Source organism: Pantherophis guttatus, chromosome 4, assembly GCF_059756535.1.
Source record: "Pantherophis guttatus breed Tessera chromosome 4, ASM5975653v1, whole genome shotgun sequence".
Taxonomy (NCBI): domain Eukaryota; kingdom Metazoa; phylum Chordata; class Lepidosauria; order Squamata; family Colubridae; genus Pantherophis; species Pantherophis guttatus.
In genome coordinates, this window is record NC_142066.1 from 57829360 (window position 1) to 57856910 (window position 27551).

The 27551-nt window shown below is 41.5% G+C and overlaps 1 protein-coding gene across 1 annotated transcript; it reads left to right on the forward strand.

Moving 5' to 3' along the window:
• The first annotated feature begins 4940 nt into the window (after window positions 1-4940).
• On the forward strand, window positions 4941-11416 carry LOC117664774 (somatotropin-like). Its single transcript, XM_034416074.2, has 5 exons — window positions 4941-5004; window positions 5980-6146; window positions 6637-6753; window positions 9442-9603; window positions 11006-11416. The coding sequence occupies exons 1-5, from the start codon at window positions 4995-4997 to the stop codon at window positions 11204-11206; spliced, it is 657 nt and encodes a 218-aa protein (XP_034271965.1). The 5' UTR covers window positions 4941-4994; the 3' UTR covers window positions 11207-11416.
• Window positions 11417-27551: the final 16135 nt, after the last annotated feature.

Below are 27551 nucleotides of genomic sequence, written 5' to 3' on the forward strand. Positions count from 1 at the left end.
TTATCTTCAATCCGTGCAAAACCAGTTGTTGTTGTTGTTGTTGTTGTTGTTGTTATTATTATTGTTATTATTATTATTATTATCCGTCTCATAGTCAGCCAGATAGTCAGACTGGATTTGTCATTTCTGATGCCTTTTCTTTCGCTGATAATTTCCTAAACCACACTGTCTTCCACATCCTAGTTCTCTCTGGTTAATTACAACTCCCAGACTCCCAATGAGAATCCCAATGAGCAAGACTCATAATTCAGTACATTGGAGGCTGCCAAGCTAGGACACATTTCTTCAAAGAAAGTGTGTTCCATTTTGTCTTTTCTGTAGTCTCCAGCAATGATGCAACCTCATGAGGTGCAAGTGACCAGAATTTTATTCAAGTATTCAAAATATGGCCATTATCTAAAACCAACTCTGAGGGAAAGGAAGAAAAAAACAGTCCCAGGTGTTTCTGCCTCCTCAGTTATTAGACATCAAAGATGGATGGGATGCAACTTCTTTCTTTCCCTCCCACAATGGCTTTCCTAGGAGATGACCTTTATATGATGTTATCATCATGCCCATATGAGGGGTTTCTGAGAAGAGGCACACAACTCACCTCCTAAATCTGTGTTTTATTAATGGAGTGACATCAAACCTTTTTTTGAAATGTTACAGATTGGAAGATCTTCGGCTGGCTTGCATAAGCCCCTGTGGGCGTGTTACCAACTCTGCGACTGATAAATAAACAATACACTTGCTATGTAAAGATTAACATACTCAGCATCATGACCTAAATAACAGAACTTTGCTCTAAATTATTAAATCCTCCATATTCTGAACATAGAGTGTTTTTAGTTTTGGTTTTCAAAAGAAAAAGTTTTTAGTCCTCAATGGAACTAAAGCCTAAAAGTTTCATTCAAGCATACAGAGAGATAAATCAATGCCATAATTGTGCCTAATGAAACATTATACAAATGGTTGCTACCATTGTTTAGAATCCAAATGGGATTTTAAAGGAATGGATAAGAATTCAGTCTTTTCTTCCACAATGACAATCATTAGCAACTTTTTAAATTATGCAAAAGATGTTTTAAAGTTGTACACTTTATGTATTCAAACAGTTTATATAGCTATCCAATCAGCAAGTGATTTAGGGCAGCACACACAAATGGAAATCACATATAATAACTGCAAGAGAAGATGCAGCCAGAGCTAGGGGGTGGAGCTAAATGGCAGCCTAGAGTAGTTACGTTCCCATAAATGGTCTAAGTCCAACCCTTCTTGAATTCCGCTGACCCTTATTTGGTGTCAATTTAGTGTTGAACTTTTAGTTGACTAGATTCTTACGTATAGGCTTGAACAATACAGCTTCTGAACTGCAACTGAATCGGGTGAAATCCAGCAGGTTCTGACAAGTTCTGGAGAACCGGTAGCGGAAATTTTGAGCAGTTCGTAGAACCGGCAAATACCACCTCTGGTTGGCCCCAGGAGTGGGGAAGGAATGAGGATTTTGCAGTATCCTTCCCCTGCCATGCCCACCAAGCCACACCATGCCCACGAAGCCACGCCCACAGAACCGGTAGTGAAAAAAATTGGATTTCACCACTGAACTGAATGTATGCTCCAGATACTTTGCATCTGGCAATGGCAAAACATACATTAAAACTAATAAAGCATATCATGGACAACTTCATCCAATCAAGAACAATGCAGATGGGTACAAAATCTCCAGATTTAGTGCCTAGAGAAAATTTGGGTTTTAAAAGCCTCTGATAGACAACAGAATCAGGGCCATCCACATTTCAAACTGTTTCATATGGCAGGCATGACAACAGAGAAGCACTTCTCTTGGATCCCACTAGATGAAATTGTTTAAGTGATGGGTTCTAGGGAGAGATATAGCATTATAAGCAGAATAAAAATATTGTAAAGAAATAATATTCAGGAAATTTTCACTTTTCTGATATGCTTGCTCTAAAGAACATTTTGCAAAGTGTTTTAAATATTTAAATAATATCTTTACATACAGGTAATTGCATAATTATTCTTCTAAAAATGTTTTTACAGAGTTAGGATGTGAAGCTAACAAACCTATAGACCTGTTTTAGCATTCATTTAAATTAGTATAAAAAAACAGCGCCAAAAAATGGAGCCTTTTCACCCACGTAAAATAAACCAGAGCACAGAAATATATTCATATCTGTTTTTTCCTCTGCACACACATTTTGAAACTACAATTTTTCCTTTGGTGCATGTTCAAGTCCTCAAAGTGTGGAACTACAGCAGTGTAAACCCCTGAGTTTTAAAGTGTCTTCTTGATGAAGGCCATGTAGGCAGCTGGGATGAGCTAGAAAACATAGAAGGCAGCATAAAAGAATAAAATTATACAACATCCAATATACCCCAAAGTGCTGGGGAAACAAAATTAAAGTTCCCCATACTGAATCTTTATGAAAACACCAGTCCTGGTGTTGCTGTTTATCTTTTCCTCAGCATCTGTTTGATTAGCTAGTTTACAATTGGGCAATTTGTCCCCCACTCCCAATTCCAAGAACCATTTTTCCAATCCAAATCCCTTCCCAAGGTAGCAAGCCAAAATTGGTAGATCTTTTAAAGATGTATGAGAGGAAGGTAGAAAACCAACAGATACATTACCCATTTCACTTTTTAATAACAATTTCATAACCACCACTACAATCAACACAAAACAAGTTTACTTTTCCCAGTTTGGAAGAAGATCTGTATGTCATCCTTTTGTTGTTGTTAGTTGCGAAGTCATGTCCAACCCATCATGACCCCATGGACAATGTTCCTCCAGGCCTTCCTGTCCCCTACCATCCTCTGGAGTCCACTTAAGCTCATGCCTACTGCTTCAATTACTCCATCCAGCCACCTCATTCTCTGTCGTCCTCTTCTTCTTTTGCCCTCAATATTTCCCAGCATTAGGCTCTTTTCCAGTGAGTCCTTCCTTCTCATTAGGTGGCCAAAATATTTGAATTTTATCTTCAGGATCTGACCTTCTAAAGAGCAGTCAGGGTTGATCTCCTCTAGGACTGACTGGTATGATTGCCTTGCAATCCAAGGGACTCGCAGGAGTCTTCTCCAGCACCATAGTTCAAAGGCCTCGATTCTTTGGCACTCAGCCTTCCTTATGATCCAACTTTCACAGCCATACATTGCAATTGGGAAAACCATAGCCTTGACTATACGCACTTTTGTTGGCAGGGTGATGTCTTTGCTTTTTAGTATGTTGTCTAGATTTGCCATGTTGTCTAGATTGTCTAGATTTCCTCCCCAGGAGCAAGCGTCTTTTAATTTCTTGACTGAAGTCCCCATCTGCGGTGATCTTGGAGCCCAGGAAAATAAAATCTGTTACTACCTCCATTTCTTCCCCATCTATTTGCCAGGAATTGAGAGATCCCTCAAATCCCCTCAAAGAAGTTTGACCTATTAGCTACAACCAGTCCAATGGTGCCATGAGTCCTGGGATTCCAGGCAGAATATAAAGGCAAAGCATTGCATCCTAGGAAACATTCTTACCCATTCTTAAGGTAGGATTTGGGAAGTGGATGTGGTTCTCCAGTCTCAGCATGCCACATAAAAGGCTACTTGATCAGTGGCCACATGTTCCCAACAATCTAAGCATTTCATATTGTTGAAGGAAGGGAAACTTGATTCTTTGAAATGGAAATGCCAAGGTTTGGCTCTGGAACCTTCTGCTGATATGTCACTCTCATTCCAGACCAGTAGCCTAAGGCTTCATAGCACTGCTTGAATAAATTCAGGCAGGGAGGCTGCTGGGTAGGAAAATGGTTTGCATATGGGAAAAACAGGAGAGGGCTCTTTCTTCCACCTAGACCTCCTGAATGAATGGTGGACTAATAATATAATCAATAAATCTATACTCCCCCCCCCCACAGTATTAAACAAAAAGATTTGGCTGAAAAAACTTTGTTCAGCAGGAAAGCAGACACATTAACAGTGCAAAGCACAGAACATAGAATAATAGGGTTGGAAGAGACCTTGGAGGTCTTCTAGCAGGAAACCCTATATACCATTTCAGATAAGTAGCTGTCCAGTCTCTTCCTAAAAAGCCTCCTTCTTGAAAGCAATCTGCAAGGAGACGGTTTAGGGTGAAAGTGGTGCCTAACTGGTGTAATCTATTCTTTTTTGCACTTTTGAAATCTGCTTTAGTTATGAAATGCCTTGGGCCAGGACTGAAAAGAACCAAGAAATGTTCAACAAAGAATAGTAAGTGTATTCTAAATATTGGAGGAGAGTCAGACAGAATCAAATTCTAATGCAAATCTTTGCTGGGATGGTTCTACAAAAATTATCATGCCAGTTCTTGCTGCAGTTATTGTTGGTTTGATCAGTTTCTGAACACAATTCAATTCAAAGGATTGATCAAACACCCCTCCCCCCCCAAAAAAAACCCCAGTTTTTTGAAGAACCTCATGATGAGTGTGAGGATTAGCTTCCAAGACCTTGTTCCTAGCCCAGCATCTGAAATCACATGGTTGAAAGCAGGAGACATGACCTTCACTGCTATCTAAAATTCTTTTTTTCCCATGGAATATGATACTTAATTTCAACATCAAATATTTTTTTTTTCTAATTGGCACCTTTTAAGGGGAGAATTTAGGTTGCCAAATTATTTTATTGTTCAACTATGGCATATTATATATTCTGATAGTTGTTGTTTATTATTAATACGCCATCCATGGTTGCAATCCTTGTTGGTGCTGCCACAAAAACCCAAGGGCCACAGCTGAGACAATTTCCCCTTCACATCCCTCTGGGTGATACAATCCAGGCTTCAGCATTCCTGTTTTACTCATTCACATGGCTTACCCCTCCATGTATGCATCAGTGCATGTTGACGAGCTTACAGAGATGCATAAAGATGTGATTTTGTATATATGTATTATTATATTCGGGTATAAAAACAGCTCAGAATGGAAGGGGCAGCATCAACAAGAAAAGTGAAGAACACCTCTGTGATTTGCTGATACAACATGGCTTCAGGTAAGCTTCTGAATATCAATAGGGAAGTTACTACTTTTTAATGGATCGGAGAACTGGAATCTTTAATAGCTATAAGACATCCATTCAGTGGGTCCAGCCTTTATAGTGAAAAAAATGTTGTTATTAATTTTCTATGCAATATATATCATTAAGCAAAATATAGGAAGCAGTTCTGGTTGTTATTAAATTTGGGAACTAAAAGGTGTGTTTATTTTTTTCTTTACTGAAATTTTAAAATTTTATACTGGTGAGTATAAAACTGAAGCAACAGTGAGACCCAATTCTCCCAAGGGAGAAACAAAACATAAAGAGAGAATGCCACTAATTGTGGTTTACTCGGCACAAACAGGTATCTGAAAAAATGCTCAACTAACAAATAGAGAAAACAAGAACTGCATGTATGTGTGAAACTGCTGCAACGGCAACTTGTAAAGCCTCCTATTTATCAACTCACCTAGAAGCATTGTGATGGTCAGTTTGAAGAGAAAGAGGGGGTGGATGTTCAAATCATGCATCCTGTATGGTTGTGTATAGCAGTGCTTCTGTTTTACATGGGTTCCTATTTGCTCCTGCCACCCAGAAACCCAACTGATACAATCCTCAACTGAAGCATCAGCAGAGATGGAATCTTTGTACATGTGCATCTTTTGCATGTGTTAAGTTTCCAGTCCAGTGGTAGGTTGCCCCCGGTTTGGTCCGGTTCTATAGAACCAGTAGTAAAACCGGTGGAAGGCTCCACCCACCCACCACGATGTCATCACCGGTGATCTGCGCATACACAGAAGTTTCTGCGCATGCACAGAAGAGCGACATGCGCGCTCCCATTGCAAACCGGTAGTAAAGGTAAGTGGAACCCACCCCTGTTCCAGTCATGAAAAGAACTTGCACTTAGTGCTTCATTATGCATTAGAGCGGAGGACTTACCAATATGTCATCTTTATTTAAGAAGCCAACCTCTTTCATCTTCCTCTGCAGGGACCAGTAGACCGTCCTCTTTGCTTACCATTGGCTTGCTTATCTTGGCTCTGCAATGGACAGACGGAGGAGCCTTCCCCACAATACCACTCTCCAGTCTGTTTACCAATGCTGTACTAAGAGCACAGCATCTTCATCAGCTCGCAACAAATACCTACAAGGAATTTGTGAGTAGCGGTCCATCTTTTAGGTCAGCTAAACTTTTAGGTTGCATCATCATTCCTGGTAATAGCAAGCTAGAGTGTTCAGCAGTTTGGAAGCAGAACAGATTCATCTAAAAGTAACATGGGGAATTCTCTAGAGTCACAGGATATATTAAAGTGTAAAAGAAGAGGTATCCAAAGTATGACAAGTAGCACTTTAATTTTTAAAATGATATGGAAAAGTGTTTTTTTCCCTCACATGTTTTATATGTTCTCAAATCTTCCATTACCATATCAAGTTAGAGTTGCCACAAACCAGAACATTTTTAGATAAGGCTCTCTTTTGAAATATTTACTATCTGCTTACTCTCCCAAGTAATATTAGTGTTTCATTGCTTCTGATTTAATGTCTTTGCTCAGTTAGTAAATTTTTAGATAATGTTATTCAAGACTCTGTACACTCTCACCGTTTCTATTTCTTTGTAAATGGCAACATTTCATGGGACTTATAAAGGAGCGTTCCTATATCCCAGAAGAGCAGCGATACTCCATGAAGAATTCTCAGACTGTATATTGTTATTCTGACACTATCCCTTCACCCATGAGGAAAGAGGAAACTCAACAAAAAACAGTAAGCCAACTCCTATCATAATATATTCCATAGAAGAATTATTTTGGTGCCCCAAATATATAATCTTGTGTTGCCCATCTGAAAACTTCCCACTTTCACAAAGTTTCCAAGACGTGTTAACAAAGAGCAATAAGTGTATTCTAAACATTGGAGGAGAGTCAGACAGCTAGTCAGACACCCTGGTAAAAGCAAAGGGGGACTAGAGGCATGGTCAATCATCTGAAGGGCTGCCAGGTTCTCATTTCTATGTTACAGGATCTGATTCCTTAGAGGACAGAAACTATACATTAGAACATTAGAAACTATACTTTATCACATTAGCAAATTTCAAATATCTTTGGCCAAGATTCAGCCAAAGATCTAGATGTAGACTATGATTCTCTTGCATTTAACCATGGCACAAACGTTCTCTGGCAATACCTTTTTTCCTCTGATGTTTCCCTATGACAGTGTTGGCAAACCTTTTTGGCACTGAGTGCTGAAACGGGAGCAGCACGTGCACGGGGGAGTACCAGAAACCAAAAGAGCAGCTCCCTGGTGCACACGCATGGGAGCACTGGAAACCAGAAGAGTACATGAGCGCCAGGAAGCTGAGCTTCTGGTTCCTGGTGTGCACACGTGTGCCATCATCTGGTCTTTCAGTTTCTCGCACGTATGCACATGCAATGACCAGCTGGCTGGCGTGCATGGGCACGCAGGAAACCAGAAATTCAGCTTCCTGGCATGCACATGCAAGCCAGGGAGCTGCTCTTCTGGTTTCCGGTGCTTCCGCACACGTGAAGACCAGCTGGCCAGCACGCATGTGTGTGCCAGAACCCAGAAGAGCAACGGGTGACAGCTGGCATGCTTAGAGAGATGGCTCTGTGTGCCACTTCCGGCACACATGCCACACTGCCCTGTGATGTTACCTTTATCTTGACTACAATCCATGAGTAAGACATATTTAAGGTGTCTTTTATCTAGGCATACTTCCCAGACTCCACAAGTCAGTTTTCCATATCTCTCAGAGATTCTGTTCAGAAATACAGAAAACCTTTTGCCATCATTTAATTTGGTTTGTACCCCAGATGTAGTACGTCTTTTCTTAGCTGTTTTGGCATTTGTGTTTCCTCTTTAACCCAAAAGCATCCATCACCCTTAAGATGTGTAATATCTGTTATGCTTCCCCACTCATTCCTCAGAGGTAAAGTCAGGTGATGAACAATGGGTGGGATTAGAAAAATGCTTATTGACTGGTCCAGGATGATGCAGGCATGCACCTCTCTCTAATCCAATCCAACTCCTCTGCTGATATTCTGCTTTGTTCTCCCCTAAGGAATTTGATACAGCAGTTCTGGGCAGTGGTCTATCACAATTACATGACGGTGCCAACTGCTTACCCAGCAGTATTATATGTAGTATTACAATGGAGTGATGGGACCAATCATTCCATATCTCCACCCTTTCCAGCACAGAAGTATCTGATATAAAAAAGGATGTGGGAAGGGAGAAGGATGCTAAATAAAAGTTTTGTTTCTCATTTAGTTCCCTTCATGACTCCAATCTTCTTTATTCAGCTTGGAAAGGCAGCACAAAAAGGAGCCCAGTGGTACAACACTTCTGAAATTATATCTTTCCTCTTCTTGCTGAAGTGCTGTAAGCACACTAGTGCTTCAGAGAAGGGGGTAAGAGGGTGACACCATAGCCCCATCCCTTCTCTACGTTCCTTGTGATGTCAAACACATGTCCCAAATAGGAGGATCTTGTGAGGCAACAGTGTGAATCTGCTGCACAATTAGTAGGTGTTTTTCCACTCAGCTAGTGATGTGAAGAAAGAAGGCACCAAAGCCACCATCCTTTTGCTTTCATGAGCTATACTCATAATCAGAATAATGCCATTAAACAGTGAATCAGAATAAGGATAAGCACTAGATTTTCTGCAAACAAATTGTACTTTTCTGTCAATGCAGGGATCTTCTGTATAGCATTTGAACTCAACACTGAGAAAGCTAAAGTCACCTACTTCACTAAACCGAAGTCATGCTTTACAAATCACAAACCTGGATTCATACAGCACATGGTTAAAGGCAAACACAGATTATGATTTTGTATAATGAACTCAGTCATATTATGCCAATCCATCCCAGGGCATGCTACTCTCCAAATAGTACCTCTGCAAATTTTCTCCTTGATTCTTTCATTTAATCAATGTCATACCTAAGCTAGGCAAGAATGCTGTTTGTTTTTGGCTTAATTAAATGTCTAAAAAACCATCCACTGTGGCTTATGAACAATTATTTCCTATATAGAGAAGCTTCCACATTAAGCCAAAAAGAAATCAGATTGTATTATGAATTAGTTTTACATGTCATGTTTTCATTGGAGCAAAAGAGATATATTCTATCTATAAACATCGAAAAGCCATCCAGGAAGCATTTTTATCTATTACTATCCGTACATGTCCTCTGCAATAATGAAAAGTGTGTATCACTGATGTTTAGCAAGAAACTAGCTTTAAAGCAGACTCAAAGAACTGATCAGAAAATAGGCACTTTGCCCTGGCTGGAATTTTCTTGCCTGTTGAACTTCTATTGCCATTTATCTTAAGACAGACAACTGAATGCTATTATCCTTGCTCTCCTTCTTTGGACTCTAGGAGGTCAGGATAGAAAACAGAAGTTTTTAATTTAAGTGTATCTATTTTTCTAGGACATGGAACTGCTGAGGTTTTCACTGATTCTCATTCAGTCCTGGCTAAATCCTATACGGTTTCTAAGCAGGATGTTTACAAACAGTCTTGTGTTTGGGACGTCAGACAGAGTCTACGAAAAACTCCAAGACTTGGAACAAGGTATCCAAGTTCTTATGAGGGTAAGCAATCCCTTCTAAGAAGCACTTTTTAAATACTGTCACAGATTGTGCTATCCCACCTGGCTAATGTTATGAAACTAGAGAAAGCTGACCTCTCTATTCCTAAAATCAGAACAATCCCAGGCATCAAAATTATTATCTTCCAATGAGAAAGCCTTGATATTATGATTTATTAACACTAGAAAAATATAGTCCTTGACTTATGGCCAGTCGCTTAGTGATCATTTGAGGGTACAATGGATCCCCAAAAAGATTCTTGATTCAAAGTTCCAATGGCTGTTCCCTCCCTGGTCACATGGCCACATTTTGGGCTCTTGGCAAACAGTCCTCATTTACATCTTGCCACATCCTGCTATTATAACATTTCTTGCTGGAAATTGGTATTTGCTTCCAGCTTCCAGAAAAAAAAAAAAAAAAACCTCCCCACACTAGGCTTTTTGGGGGTGGGGTGTTGCTTGGGCAATGGGTGTGCTTTTTGTATTTGCTTAACTGCCACAAAAAAAGTAAAATCAGGTTGGTCACCTGATGACCTATTTAATAACCAGCACGACTTGCAATCATAATTCTGGGCTCAATTACAGTCATAAATTGAAGACTACCTGTATCAAACTATAACACAAATGGGGCTATCGACAAAGAAAATTATATGATTTTCAGATTGTATATACTAGAAAGTATATGGATTTAAGGTATTCTTTAAGACCAAAAGAAAAATAAACCCCAAAATGAATTCACAAGGACCTGTGTTCAACCATCATGGAATTTGCAGAATGAGATTAGCTCTTCATAGTTATTGTAGTGTTTTTCCACTCAGTGTCTTCCAGACATATTTAACTCTCCCATTAATTTGCAACCAGCACAGCCCTTGGCCTCCTCTCCAGAACTCAAAAGCTGGTAAGCAATATGGAGCTCAGACTATATTCAGATGCTTTTCCAAGGTTGGGAAAAGTGGGAATTCTGTCACCCACTCATAGCTTTACCTCCATCCATGGACCATGGTGGAATGCAGTTCAGAGGGTCAATATGATGCAGCTACAGGCTTACTTTTATGTTCATGAAACAGAAAGTCACAAAATAAACCATAAAAACACAGTATGTCCCAATCCTCAAGTACTGAAAATATTATAAATGATATTGGATAAAATATATATTTCATTGTAACTATAAATAAGTCATTACATAAAATATATTAGAAATTATACATTATTATAAATTAACTCAATTTCCTAGCTTAAATACTTAACTCAGTAAATTTGAGTTAAGGAGGTACTGTAGGTGTGTTTGTGTGTGTGTGTGTGTGTGTGTGTGTGTGTGTGTGTGTGTGTGTGTGATTTTTTTTGAAGCAGAATGAGATTCTTAATGCTTTTGTACTACTCTTTTCACTTACAACATCTATTTCCAGGAGGTGCAGGATGGTACTTCCCAGAGCCTTCCGCTGCCTAGACCCACCTATGACAAGTTTGAATTCAATCTCCGGAGTGAAGTCGCTTTGCAGAAGAACTACAATCTCTTGTCCTGCTTCAAGAAAGACCTGCACAAAGTGGAGACCTTCCTGCGAGTGATGAAATGCCGTCGTTTTAGAGAAATCAGCTGTGTCCCCTAAAGGCACAAAAGACCCACCTCTCCATTCCAATTTTCCTATGAAGTTTCCTAGAACCTGGGAAAGAGAATGGGCTATTACTGTGCCAACTGCCTACATGCCTGAGTCAAGTAAAAAGCAACCTATTGCATTTCAAAGCCCTGCTATTTGTGAAGTCTCTCAATGCTCCTTGATATCTGTGCAAAAATAAATGCTATTTTGCTGCTGAAAGAATTAGTGTTATAAGTTGACTGGCTCAATTAGATCTCGCTCTTAAATGATAAAGAATACAACCTTAAAGGTATTGACCTCATTTTACACAAGATCACAAACTTGCTGTCAGAACAGCCATCCTGCTCAAAACAAGGTATCTCCAAACCTGTTTATAAATGTGATTTTCCTTCAGTTTAATTCCTATACAATTAAGGCAAGCAAATCCCAAAAAAAACTACACAAAGAAGCCTCTAAAAGACCCCATTCAAATAATCTTATTAATTTATAATATTTTTTTTTTAATAATCGCAATAGCACTTAGACTTATAAATTACTTCATAATGCTCTCTGTAAGTGGTTTACAGAGTGAGCATATTGCCCCCAACATTCTGGGTTCTCATTTTACTATCCTCAGAAGAAGGGGTGGATTCTATTTACCTTTACTACTGGTTTGTAATGGGATCGCGCGCGCGCCGACCTTCTGCGCATGCTTATTAACCCATGTTTATTATTACAAATAATTCAAGGCAGTGAACATATTGAACACATCTTCATTTAGTAGTATAGGTTGTAGGGCTTACCTTTTCAGAGGTTTTGCCAGCATATAAGGAACAAAAAGGAAAAGGCCAGAGTATAGCGGAGTTTAATGTATGGCTAAAGGAGTGGTGTAAAAGGGAAGGCTTTGGTTATATTAGTCATGATATCTGAAGCTGGTCCAATGAAAAACTGTACAAAAGAGATGGTTTGCATCCATCAAAGAAAAGGACTGAGTTACTTGGCATTAAATTCACAGATTTTTTTGATAAACATTTAAACTAAACAGTGGGGACAGAGAATTAATTGATACAAAACATTCTGTCCCCAACAATCTAAAATTAATAGGATTATCAGTACATGTAACATAGATATTTGTGTGGGTAAGAATATCAACCTTGCTGTTAAGCAAAATCAAGTGTTTAATAGTGAGTGCCATACCATGTGCACTAATCAAACAGGTGGTAAGGAAGGAGGGGAAGTCAGGCACAATACAGGTTTATAGAAAGTAAACACAGGGTCAGTCAAAATGGATTCAAATGTCTACACACCAATGCACAGAGTATGAAGAATAAATAGGGTGAATTAGAAATTCAAGTAAATGAGGGCAGATATGATATTGTTGCCATTATGGAAACTTGGTGGGTTGAAACCCACAAATGGAACATATAGCTAGAGGTATTTAAATTGTTTAAAAGAAATAGACCAAATGAAAGAGGAGGTAGAGTTGTACTATATATAAGAAATAACTACATCTCTACAGAAATAGAGCACAACAATGATAAAAACTGCCTTGAATGCATTTGGGTCAATATTAAAGGGGGGGGGGGAATGACATTACCATAGATGTATACTATAGACCACTCAACCAAACAGACGAAAGAGATGGACTTTTTGTTAATCAGTTAACTAAGGTATGTAGGAAACACATCATAAAAGTAATGAGGGATTTTAACTGCCCTGACATCAACTGGAAGACAAAAGCCACACCAAGTAGAACATCCAACAGGTTCCTGACAAACCTAGCAGACAACTTTGTTTCCCAAAAAGTAGAGAAGGGAACAATGTGATCAGACATATTGGACTTAATTCTCACTAACAGAGATGAAATGATAGGTGCTGAACCTACAAGAACCTCGGGGAGGAGTGATCATGCAATATTAAAATTCAACATTATGCAAACACAAGCAATAGAACAAAGTCAAACTAGAGTCTTGGACTTTAAGAAACCTAATTTCAATAAACTTAGAGAGACTTTGGGAACGATTCCATGGATGAGAATCCTCAAGGGGAAAACAACTCAAGAAGCTTGGGAAATTTTGAAAATTGAGATTATAAAAGCTCTGTCTAGCACACTACCAATGAAGAAGAAAAACAACCGTTTCAAAAGAAACCAGCATGGCTGCATAAAGAACTCCTGATAAATTGAAAGACAAAAAGAACAAGTATAAAAAGTGGAAAGAGGGACATATAACTAAGGCAGAATATCAGCAAATATGTTCTGTTCTAAGTACAAATATGAGACTCATCCTATTTTCCATACAGCAACAACCTTGGGAGGTGGGTTGGGCTAAGAGAGAGAAACTGGCCCAAAATCACCCTGCTGGCTTTCATAGCTAAAGCAGGATTTGAACTCTCTGTTTCCTGGTTTCTAGCCTGATGCCACTAAACCAAACTCACTCTATATGAAACAAAACAAAATTAAAGCATTTAAAATATTTAAAATTAAAATTGTAATTAAAACATTTAAAACAAATGTCCCTAAGATGTAGTAGTGTTATTGAGGCAAAACCGTATTTATATAGCAAAAGTCACCTAGTTAGAATACCTACTCTGTCAAATGTACACTTCATTTCTTGAATAAATTACAAGTAGATAGCTTTAAGACTACATGTTGTATGAACTTAGTCGTGTCATTTGTAATCCATAGGACTGATGAACCCAGTCAATCATGGCTTATTTCATAAGCAGCTACCATAGTTCATAAACTCAGAAATAGCATAAAAATTCTCTAATCTTTTAATTATGTACACTAGTCACCCTAAACTGTGTTGCTCAACAAATTGAAATTGGCTTAAGTAAAAGATCTGTGATTTATAACTGCAATGACTTGATTCAGCCAACAGATGGCTTAATGATCCATAGTTGATGATTTGCCTTACAGCTATTTGTTTACTGACTGAAGTTACATGTCCCTCGTACTACAAAATATTTGCCAGAAAAAAGTGATTTATGACTGGTTTTCCCACTTAGGACTGTTGCAGCATTCCCATGGTCAAATGATCAGAATTCGGATGCTTGGCAAGTAGACCACATTTAAGAGGGTTGCAGTGTCTAGAGGTCATGGGATTCCCTTTTATGATCTTTGGACAAGCAAAGTCAATGAAGAAGCCAGATTCACTTAACAACTGTGTTAGAAATTAGAACTGCAGTTATTCATTTAACAACTATGTTAAAGAAAGGTTTTCTTGCCAACAACTATGGCAAGAAAGGTTGTAAAATGAGGCAAAACTCGCTTAACAACTGTCACACCAACAACAAAAATGTTGGGCTCAATTATATTCTTAAGTCAAATGTTTCCCAGAAAATAAGGCCTAACCAGAAAATAAGCCCTAGCCTGATTTTTAGGTGTGCTCCTAATATAAGCCCTACCCCAAATAAGCCTCAGTTAAGATCATCATCAGCCGGGGGACGTGACCAGCACCGGAGGTGGTGAGTGTGCAGAGGCCAATGGTGTCTGGCAGCAGCTGCAGCCCACAGAGTGCAGGTGAATTGATTACCTGTGCAAGCAGCAGGTGGAGACAGAGGTGGGGGGAGGCATGTGATCCAGCTGCACCACTCGGGCTGTGGGAAAGCCGAGAGTTGGTGAGCTGGAGCGGGCGAGGAGCCATGGGAGGCTCATCTTTGCACAGCAGCAGCACTGGCAACACAGACGATGACAGAGGCGATCTGGACACACATGCAGGCCACAGAAAAGCCTAGAATCAGTGGGCTGGAGTGGGTGGTCGTCCATGGCGATCTTCACATCTCTTGGCTTGCCTTCAACCCATTTGGATTGCCTGTCTCCCCCCCCCCCCGTGCCTCTGCCTCTGTCTGCTGCTGGCGCTGTCAAGCGAAGATGTGCCTCCCATGGCCGACCACCCGCTCCAGCCCATCAATTGTCAGCTTTCCCACAGCCCATGCAGCATATCCGATTGCATGCCTCCCCCCGCCCCCTGCAGCTCTGCCTCTGTCTGCTGCTTGCACAGGTAATCAATTCACCTGCACTGCACGGGCTGCACAGCTCCAGAGTGCACTGACCAAGGGTTGGTGGGCTGCACTGCTGCCGGACATTATCAGCCCCCATGCGTTCATCACCTCTTATGGCATATCAGAGGGTGGAGCACCCAGCCAGGCTGATCACACTGATCTCATGTTTCCCCAAAAATAATATCCTAATGTGTCTTGTGGAGCAAAAAAAAATAAAAATAAGACCAGGTCTTATTTTGGGGGGAACATGGTACTTGCATACCAAAGCACACTGGAAATCATCAACGAGCAGGAAACAGAGTCACTACTACAGATTTGCCCAGCAAAGCAAGAATTAGCAATCTTCAATTTGCCTCCTGTCCAAGCCTAATCAACTTTCATGAAAATTGTGACTCCTATTTGCTCACAACCCACAATCTGAGACCCTTTGGCTCTTCCACAAAGATTGCCTTTTCTAATAGATTATTTTGTGTGTTTGACTTTCTTCCCTCCAGCACACTCTGTATCTTACCTTCTCTGCCTTTGGACTGCTCCATTCTGGAAGACTCCACAGAAATGCTCCAGTAGCTGGCCCTGGCTATCTTGCCTTTTGTTAAATCGTGGGCGATTGAAGGAAGACTTGAAACAATGTAACTGTAACTCTTTTATTTAACTCCAGAAACAGCAATGGCAATTCAAACCCCGGGCAACCCTTTATATAGGAAGGGGCTGTCCCCGGCTGCAACCACTGCCGTGCCTTCTAATTTCCCGCTCTCAGGACTAATTCCTGATTGGCTCATTTGAACTGTACTTGATATCTAACACTCCTCCCCCCTAGTTCAGTGTCTGCCCGTCCGGGGTCTCTATGCTACGTAGTCGCGTAAGTAGGCGGGTCGCTTGGAGGTTCGACTGGACCTGCGCAGTTCAGTCGTTCTGGTGCCTTTGGGTTGAGAGGTTGAGGTCCGCTGCTCCCTCTGTGTGGGCTCCGGAACTCTCTCGAACTCGGTCTCCGGCGTGGATTCGCCTCCTTCTCCCACTTTACTTGGCTGTCCCCGCCGGCTCCTTTCGGCGCCTGTCGCCTCCTCCGTGGACTCAGGTACGTGCTCGCTGTTATCTTCTTCCGGGCTGGTGTTAGGCGTGTCCAGAACTGGCGTTTGTGTATTGGCCCGCTCTGGTACCGCTTGCGTGTCTTTTCCTTCCCCCTGGTTGTTGTGCTGGGTTTCCCTCTCGACTCTCGTTAATCTTCCCCTGAGCTGGTCGATGTGCCTTTTCCAGTGCTGGCTGTCTGTTGTCTGGACCCGGTAGGACAGGGGCCCCGTCACCTGGGTTATTGTTGCTGGTACCCAGAGTGGGTTTCCGCTCAGGTTTTTTGTGTAGACTCTGTCCCCTGGCTGGAACTCTCGGATTCTGCTCGTGGAGTCGGTTGGCTTCTCTGTGCTGTACTGCGGGTGCAGTCTGTCCAGAGGGGATCTCAGCTTACGGCCCATTAATAATTCTGCTGGGCTTCGGTGGGTCGTGGCGCTTGGTGTAATGTGCTGGATGGCTAATAGTTTATCTAATTTGGCCTGAATGTCCCCTGGGCCTAATCTCATAAGCGTCTCCTTTGTAGATCTCACCATCCGTTCCGCCAAACCGTTCGTCGAAGGTTTTTTGGGGGCTGATAAGGCGTGCCTTATTCCTTGGTCAGCGAGGAACATCTCGAAGGTGTTTGATGTGAACGGCGGCCCGTTGTCGGAGACTATGAGGTCGGGAATCCCATGTGTGGCGAATAGGCGTCTCAATACTTTAATCACTGTGTCTGCTGTGGTCGTCGACATGAGCACTACTTCGAGCCACTTTGAATATGCGTCCACGATGACTAGGAACGTATTCCCTTTGCACGGCCCTGCGAAGTCGATGTGCAATCTGGCCCATGGTGTTCCCGGGTTTTCCCAGTCGTGGACGGGGGCTGAGTTTGGTGCCGCCCTCGACTCTTGGCAGTTTGCGCAGGAGGACACCCACGTCTCGATTTCCTTGTCCATCCCGGGCCACCACACGTAGCTTCTGGCCAGGGCTTTCATCCTCACGATCCCCGAGTGCGCGTCGTGGAGTAATCTGAGTGTCTGTTGTCTTAGTGTGTTTGGAACAATGACTCTATCCCCCCACAACACGCACCCCCTTAGTCCTGACAGTTCATTTTGCCTCCGTTTGTATGGCAGGAACTCTATGCTTATGTCTTTTTCCTCCGGCCACCCCTTCCAGATCCAATTTAAAATTCGCGCCAGTATTTTGTCCTTTGCGGTGGCCCTCGCGATGTCGGCTGCAGAAATTCGGGCTTCCTCCATCGTCTCGATTAGCAGCGTGGTCATCGCTGGCGCTGGATCCTCCCCCGTTTCTGGAAGTGGGCACCTGCTGAGGGCGTCTGCATGGTCGATTGATTTTCCCGGGTGGTGGAGCAGTGTGTAGTTGTAGGCCGCCAGAAACTCCACCCATCTTAGCATTCTGGGTGACAAAACGGGGGGTGTTGGTTTGTCCCCTGCTATGATGCCTAACAATGGCTTGTGGTCGGTTATTAGTTCAAAACTCCGACCGTAGAGATACTCATGGAACCTTTTTATTCCGGCTACTGCGGCTAACGCCTCTTTGTCCAATTGGCTATAGTTCCATTCGGGTTTTGACAAAGTCCGGGAGAAAAATGCAATGGGGGCCTCTGTTCCGTTAGGCATCTTGTGGCTCAATACAGCTCCGATGCCGAAGGGGGATGCATCGCAAGTTAGTCTTATGGGTAATGTCCCGCTGTATTGCACTAAAACTCTGTCTGACGTTAAAAGGTTCTTTATGTCTTCGAACGCTTTCCTCTCTCGCTCCCCCCATTTCCATTCTGCCTTCCTGTCCAGTAGCCGGTGGAGTGGTTCAGCAGTGGTAGCTTTCTGCGGTAGGAAGATATTATAAAAGTTAAGCAACCCCAAAAATGCCTGCAGTTCGGTTTTATTTTTGGGGGGGGTGCTTCCTTGATCGCTCTCAGCTTCCCGGGGGTGGGTCTAATTCCCGACTCATCTATCAAGTATCCCAGGAACTCGACCTGAGTCTCTGCTAGTTGGCACTTGTCCCTTTTAACTTTGAGTCCCACTTTCTGGAACCTTGTCAGCACCTCCCTCAGTCGCTGCTTCAATTGAGTCGTGTCCCTTGCTGATATTAATACATCGTCGAAATATGGGACGACTCCCTCGATTCCCTGTAGGAGTCGTTCCATCAGGCTTTGGAAAAGCCCGGGCGCTACACTCACCCCAAATTGCAGTCTCTTACATTTGAATGCGCCCCTGTGTGTAACGATGGTTTGTGCTTCCGCAGTGGCTTCATCTACGGGCAGCTGCTGGTATGCTTGTGCTAAATCCAATTTTGCGAAGATTCTTCCCCTCCCCAAGGAATGCAAGAGGTGTTGGACTACTGGTACAGGGTATGCGCTTTGTTGGAGCGCCTTATTTAATGTACTTTTATAGTCTCCGCACAAGCGTACTGACCCGTCCGGTTTAATCGGTGTCACGATGGGGGTTTCCCATCTCGCGTGGTCTATTGGCTCTAACACTCCCTGCGCGACCAGTTTATCTAATTGTTTGTCTATTTTTGGCCGTAGCGCAAAAGGGACTCTCCGGGGTTTGATTCGGATTGGGGCTACCTGGGGGTCTAAATTGAATGAGATTGGGGACCCTTTGTACTTGCCTAGTTCGTTGTTAAAGACCTCTGCGAACTCCCTCATCAGGTCCTCCTCCCAGGTGTCGTTTCCGATGTGATCGACGCCGGTGATGGCTAGCCCCAATGGCTCGAACCACTCCATGCCCAGCAGGCTGGGCCGGTCTCTGTCCACAATCGTGAGGGTAGCGTGGCTTTGAATGTCTTGTAGGCTACGTTGAACTTGCCAATGCCTACCACAGGAATTCGGTTCCCTTGGTAGTCGATGAGGGTGAGGCACTGTCGTTTGAGGTCGCGGGCTGTGATGTGTGGCAGGAGCTTCTTGATTGTTCTCCAGGATACCATCGATAGGCTGGATCCCGAGTCCACCTCCATTCTGCAGGGTCTCCCCTCGATCAAGACTGTTGCCGCCATCTTATTTGCCCTTCCCGCGCTGGCATGGCCGATCACGATGGTTTGATGGGTCTCGCCTCGATCCGCCCGATGGTCATCGTTTCTTTGTCCTCGCCCAAACGGTTGTCTCTTCCCACTTGTCTGGAATTTTCTGTTGTTTGTTGGCGATCGGGGGGGTCTGGTCTTCCTTGAGGCTGGCTGGGATGCCCTGCAGACCCTCGCTATGTGCCCTTTCTTTTCGCATCTTTGGCAGATAGCGTCCCGAAATCTGCATTCGGCTCTCGGGTGGTTTCCTTCGCATCCCGAGCACCAGGCCTCTCTCTTCCCCTGTTGTCTCTCCTTGCGATCGGCTCGGAGGTGATGGACTTCATCTTCCTCGTCCTCTTCCTCCGAACCCGATTCCACTCTTTCATAGTGCACGGCCGCCTCCTCCTTTACGGGCGGCCCGCTTTTCATTTTCTTCATAGCCGCCGCCGATTTCTGGGAAGCTTCGGTTGCGGATGCTTCTTCCAAGGCCTCCTTGAATGTAATTTGAGGCCGGGCCAGCAACCTACTCTGTAACGTGAGGTCCCTCAGTCCCAGTACTAGACGGTCCCTCATGGCCTCTTCTAGATTCAGGAAATCGCATGCAGCAGCTATTTCCCGCAAGGTCGCCACGAACGCACTGATTGTCTCTCCCTCTCTTTGGTCCCTCCGATAAAACTCATGCCTTCTTACCAGGGATGATGCTTGCGGTGCGTAGTGTGCCTTGAGTATTTCTTGCAACGTTGTCCAGGTCATGGTCTTCAGATCGGCTGGGGCGGCAAGCGCTTTTGCCATTTTAAAAACTGCCGGGCCGCAATGGGTGAGGAAAAGGGCCCTCTTCCTCTGCTCTGATAAGCTCAGCAGATCGTTCGCCTCCATGAACATATAGAATAGCTCCATGTAAGCTTCCCAATCTTCCCCGGTTGGGTTGAATGGAGCGGGCGGTGTGATTGCAGACATCACGATAGCCGATGATCTGACCGGTGTTTCGGTGGATCGGATGGGTGGCTGATGATTGCTTGGAGATTGATGTGCAGTCCTGTTCCTTCAGATCCCACCTTCGTCGCCAATGTTAAATCGTGGGCGATTGAAGGAAGACTCGAAACAATGTAACTGTAACTCTTTTATTTAACTCCAGAAACAGCAATGGCAATTCAAACCCCGGGCAACCCTTTATATAGGAAGGGGCTGTCCCCGGCTGCAACCACTGCCGTGCCTTCTAATTTCCCGCTCTCAGGACTAATTCCTGATTGGCTCATTTGAACTGTACTTGATATCTAACACCTTTGTTAAGCTTTATTCTGCACAAGATGCAGAGTAATGAGAGGCTTGCAATCAGAGGGCACTGTTTCAAAAAACTGCTCATTGCATAATCTAAGGACATGGAGTTTACAGTTCATATTAAACCATAATAAATAAAATATTGTATAAAATAGTGGTATTTTATACAATGAAATATCATTGAACTCATTTCCTGGATCCTGGCACCTGAAATACCCTGGCTGATGGGGCCCACAGCATGCCTCCTTTGCAGGCACTGCTGGGGCAGACCAATCCCATTGTAATGGCAATTCCTCATGCCAACAAGGGCTTTGAATGCCAACCAAAACCTTGAATTGCACCCTGAAGCAAGTCAGCAGGAAATGGAGCTCACAGAGCAGTGACATACCATGGGTAGGTCTCGGGAATCCTAAAGGGACTATGCTCCCTTGTAGGTTTTGCATGCATTTCTTTCTCTCTCTCTCTCTCTCTCTTTGGTCGTTGCTTTTATCTGGTATCTGGCCCTGTAGTGCTTTTCTTTCCTGAGGAAAAGGAAAAGATGCTCAGGAGTTATGCCAAGATGTTTTTTAAAGGCCTTCAAAAGTTAGTGAAACAGATACAGCCTACTATCCTTCCCTGCCTTGAGGGAAAATTCCAAAGGAGAGGGAAGCAGTCTCTCACTTGTTCTAGCTGCTTCTGACCAGTTTTAGATCTTGTCTCTATGTGAGAGACCAAGTGCTTCTTTCACCCCAAGCATAGGGACCTGCCAGGGGTGCAAGCAAAACAAGAATTGTGCTCGTAGTGCAGAACACTAGTTTACAGAATGTAAATCTTCTGCAATGGAATAAAGGGAAGGGGAAGAAAGAAGAATCACCTAGGGTGAATAAAGGCCTGGACTCTTGCTTTCCCTTCTGAGTATTGCTTGCATAATGGAATAGCTACAGAATATATCTGGCTTTGAAGATGGTGAAAAAGGAGAACGAACTTTGGCCAGGCACCATTATTCAAAGCATTTTTATGTGCAAAAATTAAGTATTTGGGATACTTAACCACTGTGTGGCTTGGAAGCATTATTGTTTTGGATAGAAAGGCTGTGCAGAGAATGGTGAAAATGAGAGAATGGTGAAGATGGATGTTCACTTCCTTCTGTTTTTATTAATTTTATTTATTTCCATATGTCAAATAAAACTTTTATATGTAAAATCTGGGTTAAATCTGCCTGAGTTATCAAGCAATCTTGAATCAATTTGTTATTTTGGATTTCTGTCTACCTGCAACATGCAGAAGTTTGCAGTGCAACAGGAACTTTCAGATGCATTTCGGAAAGTACTTTTCATAATCCTAGAAAAATCTATCAACTTTCCTTTTAATTCCTTTTCCCATACTTCCCACCATTTTCCAACAGGGAAATGATTGAATATTGAATATTTATATAATTAAATATACATATCAAGCTATTTGTTAGCTTGACAAAGAAGAGAAGAATATATTAAGTCAGACCTTTTTTTTTTCAATGTTGCTTAGTTTTAAATTGTGGTTAAGATTTAAACCACATGGTTTAAATCGTGGCTAAGATTTCCATGATGCTTTATTTGCTCTAAGCCTTTATGTGGTTTGTCTGCAGCTTAACATACTGCAGAAACTCGGGCAAACCAGTAGCAGCGGTGGCGGGAAGCTCCTCCCACCCGCTCAAACATCATCAAATACACTCTGCGCATGTGCAGAAGCTTCTATGCAAAAGTGGTGCACGCACGACCAAAACAATAGCAAAGGTAAGTGAAACCCACCACTGCTCTGCTACTACCACTATTCAAAACTAGCCATCCCTGTCAGATGTAAATGCCTTATTCTCCAATGTGTAAATAATGTATATATGGAACATCAGAGGTTAACTTATTCTTTGGACTTTAATGTATTCATAACTTACCACTCCCATTCCTAGCTCCACCCCTTGTATATATAAGGAGCCACCCTCACCATTCTCACTGCTTCTACCTTGAATATTCGGTGAATATAGAATGCCTATCATAATTAAAAAGAAATATATTTAAAGCTCTAACTCCTATTATCTTTATTGAGTCTGATCCTGAAAATATTGCAACAAGCTGGTAGCAGAGGATGGTTAATTGACTCAATAAGTAATTAAAAATGTCCAAGAAAGATAGGCCCAACACCAGGGCCTACAGCAAAGAAATAGAAACTGATCAAGAGATGACCAACGAATCCACCAATGCGATTTCGAGAGAATCCGAAGAATACACCACTGAAGAAGAAGAACTAATGAGTGAAAATAATGACCAGAAAGAAATCGAAATAGAAAATAACGAACTCAGGTCAGAGATATTAAAGATACTAAAAAGCCAAAAGAATGATGAAAATCTCATCGCGGACCTCCAGGAGATGCTGAAGAACAGCGGAGCAGCGAGAGAGAAAAACGTCATTAAAGAAAAACCCAAAGATCAAAAAACCGTAAGTGAGATGACTACTGAGAAAATAGTTGTTAAAAAGAAAAGATGTGATCCCGCGCGAAATTTTGAATGGCAGCCATCTTGGTTTCAACGAACTTCAAAAGAGAATGGAGCAGAGCCAATCAAAACGCTCAGTTCAAAATTTCTGGCGCGAAAAACACTATCAGACGAAGAAAGTGAGAAAGAAGTCTCAAACTCTTCAGATGATTCAAAATCAGAAAGTGAAGACGATTTAACAAAATCTCAAGTAAAATCAGCAATGAAAACGCTTTTTGCTGCTTTTGGGCCAAGACTGAAAATTACCAAGACATCTACGAAGAAGCAAGAAATCAAACCGGCGACTCAAGACCTGCACGCTCCCATCCTGACTTCGAAAGCGACGACGCCCGAGCCCAGAGAGCCATGCCGATTTCGCCCTACACCACAGACAAGATCGAATGCCAACGCACACAAAAAGAAGAAAAGAACCGTCGCCACCACCAGAACCCCAAAAACCGAGCCAGAGACCGACTCATCTGAGGAGGAGCGGATCGAGAGAGCTGAAAGGGAGAGAACCTTCCACGACGCCACCAAAGAAGAAATGAGCAACGCGCATGTGCGAAACTACGTAGACGACCCAGAAGGACTTGAACTGGCCAGAGAACCGCGCAGACTCATTGCAAGCATCCCAATGCCGTTCTGTAATTTCCTGCACTTGAGAGATCACGGACTGCCCCAAGTTGTAAGTAATGGACAGAATAATGTAGGTAACTTACCCAGTGACTTCCCAAAACTTAGAATTGATGGCATTAATTTACAAGAGTGGTATCAACAGCTTCAGGTTATTTTCATGAAAGAAAATTTACTATTCTTTATAACTAGCCCTCCAAGAAGACCTTGGACCTTAAAAATAGATTGTTTACATCATAGAGCATTTTTCATAATAATATCTAGCGTGTCTCCTGCAATGTATCATAGCATCAAACCAAACCTAACAGTATCAGAAATAATTCAATGCATGTTTAATCTATTTCACAGCGATAGCGTAGCTACAACCACAAGAATGTCTAAGGATTTCTTTTCCTCTAGAGTAAAACCAGGGGTTTCTATAAGTGAGCATTTGATAAATCTAAACAAAATAAGAGCTGAGCTACAATTGAGGGGGGAAGTGATTTCAGATCAAACAATGAAAAGTGTTATTATCAATTCACTTGATCCATCATGGGATAGCTTTATGTCACACTTAGATACCATTAATTTGGGATATTTATCCATAGAAAGCCTATCTAACAAATTGATAGCAGAAGACAATTCAAGAAAAAATCGATCCAGTAACCAAACAGACCACAAACCTTTTAGGAAAGTAGTCTTTCAAGATAAACATAATGAGGCCTTTAGATGCTACAATTGTGGATCCAGGGAACATAGTAGAAGAGACTGCCCCAAAGTCTCAAGAGAGAGACATAGGCCAGAATATAAGAGCAAATATAATTACAGACAATCTTCCACAGATAGACACAAATATAGAAGTCCACCAAATTACAAAGAAGGTAGAGGGGGTAGAGAAAATTCAAAAGAGAGGAAATCTGGGTCACTGAATGGGCTAAATAAACAAGACAGCACCAGAACACAGCAGGATGAGAATAACAATTGGCTTATTGATTCTGGTGCAACAAATCACACCACCAACAACAAAAGTATATTATCTTCATTTATAGAAGATAAGTTTGTGATAAAGGTAGCTAATCAAGAAAAGGTTCAAGTACTAGGCAAAGGAAATGTGACCTTGCCTGGTCTAGGGAAAATAGAGGGGGTATTATTAATCCCAGAAATACCTCACAACATACTAAGTGCCATAAAATTAAGCAGAGAATCTGATATCAATATAGTTTTCTCAAAGGGGAAAGCAACTATAGAAAAGAACAAAACAAATGTAGGTACTGTAATGATAAAAGGAGGTCTACCCTATCTGATAACTAAAGAAAGATGTTTACATAACATTGATTCAAATATGGAAGATTGTATTGAAGCAGATGATGAAAATGTCAGTAACAGTGACAATGATGAGTGTAGAATAACTCATGATCACAAAAATACATACAAGGAAAAGAAACCAAAAATAGGTAAACCAATTCATGATGAGTGTGCTCACATCTTACACAGGAAGTTAGGACATGCAAGCTTTCCTGTAGTACAAAAAATGACTGAACACGCAGAAGGTGTCAAAATAAAAAATTGTGAAAATTATTTGGAATGCTCAGTATGTAAATCCACCAAACTAAAAACCAGTCCCAGACCAAAAAAATCTAACAGATCAACTAACAATATTTTTGATTTGGTACATATGGACTTAGTTGGTCCATTAAGTCCCTCAATTACCTATAGAAAACGTTACTTCCTAACAATAGTGGATGACTACAGCCGATATGGTTTTGTTTACACATTAAAGCACAAGGATGAAACATTTCAGAAATTTAAGGAATTCTACAAACGTATAGAAACACAACATAATATCAGAATAAAGCAAATTATGACTGATAGGGGATGTGAGTTCATGTCTAAAGAATTCTCCCAATGGTTAAAGGATAGAGGAATGTTACATTTCACGTCCAATCCTTTTTCTGCATTTCAAAATGGAGTTGCAGAGAGGAAAAATTCCACACTACAAACCATGATTAGGTGCACATTAGAGGATGCTGGTTTAGGCAAACAATTTTGGTCAGAGGCATTACATTATTCAAATTACACTCAAAATAGAACCTGGTCCAGTATTGTGAATAAGACACCATATGAGGTGATGTACAATAGAAAACCCAAATTATCACACATGCACATATTTGGAGTCACTGCAGACGTACACATACCTAAACAATTGAGGAGAAAGGGAGAAAACGTATCCAGGAGATTAAGATTCATGGGATACGAAACTGGAACCAAAGGGTACAGATTCATTGATGGTAATAACAAATTTATAGTATCCAGAACAGCTGTGTTCCATGAACAGGCCAATTGGTCAAAATTGCACCTTAATGAAATATTTCCTAATAAATGTAAAGATACGATATCTTGCGAGGAAGGAACAACAGAAAATCAAAATATTAACAAAAGTAAGAACAAAACCAAAACTTGGACTAATAGTCAGCATAAAATAAAGACAGACACATTAACAAAAAAGGAAGCTAGATATTTGCATGATAACCATAGCAAGCCTGAAAGAACTATTAGAAACAATAGAAACCAAATACCAAATAAATACAAAGATTACATAATGCATATGAATGGAGAACAAATAACACCTAATACATATGAAGAAGTATTGAAACTTCCACATGAAGAAAGAGAAAAATGGGAACTAGCTATGGAAAAAGAGATGGAAAGTTTACAAGGATTGAATGTATTCACACCTGCGATCGCACCTAAGGACAAAACAATTATAGGTACCAGGTGGATTTATAAAATTAAGAACTTAGAAGGAGGCAATACCTTATACAAGGCTAGATTAGTTGCACAAGGCTATGCACAAAAATATCCAGAAGACTATACTGATACATATTCACCCACAGTGAGAACAGAGAGTGTCAAAACAGCCCTTGTAGTAGCATCTGCACTCAATCTGGACGTATTCCAATATGACATACAGACCGCATACTTACATGCAAAATTAGATAAGGAAATATATGTAAGAGCACCACACAGTCAATACACTAATAAGAACGAAATTTGGTTATTAAATAAGAGTCTGTACGGATTAAAGCAATCCGGCAAAAGATGGTACGATTGCTTGGTAAAAGTACTTAAGACCATGGATTTCAACGCCACCACTGCCGATAACTGTTTCTTTGTAAAAAAGAGTAATGATCATATTGAATTTGTATTAATTTACGTGGACGATATTTTATACATTGGAAAGCATAAAGAGAGCAGGGAAATCTTTGTAAATAAGTTAAATGAACACTTCTCACTGAAATCCCTGGGTAAAGTGAATAAATACCTTGGTGTGCAAATTAACAAAACTAAAAGGGGATTCAAACTTACACAGAAAGATAAAATCATCGAACTCCTAAACAAATGTAACTTAAATAATGCCAAAACCTGTGACACCCCTATGCAAACTGATTTTCTTAGAAACACTGATGAATCTTCCCCTGAGTTTAAAGACAACACATTTTACAGATCAGTTATAGGTTCACTCCTCTATATATCTAATTGGACTAGGCCAGATATTGCATTACCTCTCAATCTATTGTCAAGATATGTTAGTAAACCAACCTTGTATCATTGGGAAGCTGTCAAAAGAATTCTAAGATATCTGAAGGGTACATTAGATTTTTGTTTAATGTTGGAACCCAATAATGACAGAGAACCAAAAATTACTTGTTATGCTGATGCAGATTGGGCTGGTGATACATCATGCAGAAAGAGTACTTCTGGTTATGTTTTTCTATTGAATGATTGTCCAGTTTACTGGTATACTGGTAAACAAGAACTAGTAGCCACTTCTACTACAGAAGCGGAATATGTTTGTTTGTCCAAGGCTGCAAATAACCTTGTATGGTTCAATGATCTGATCACTGATGTTTGGAAGAAACCCACTTTACCAT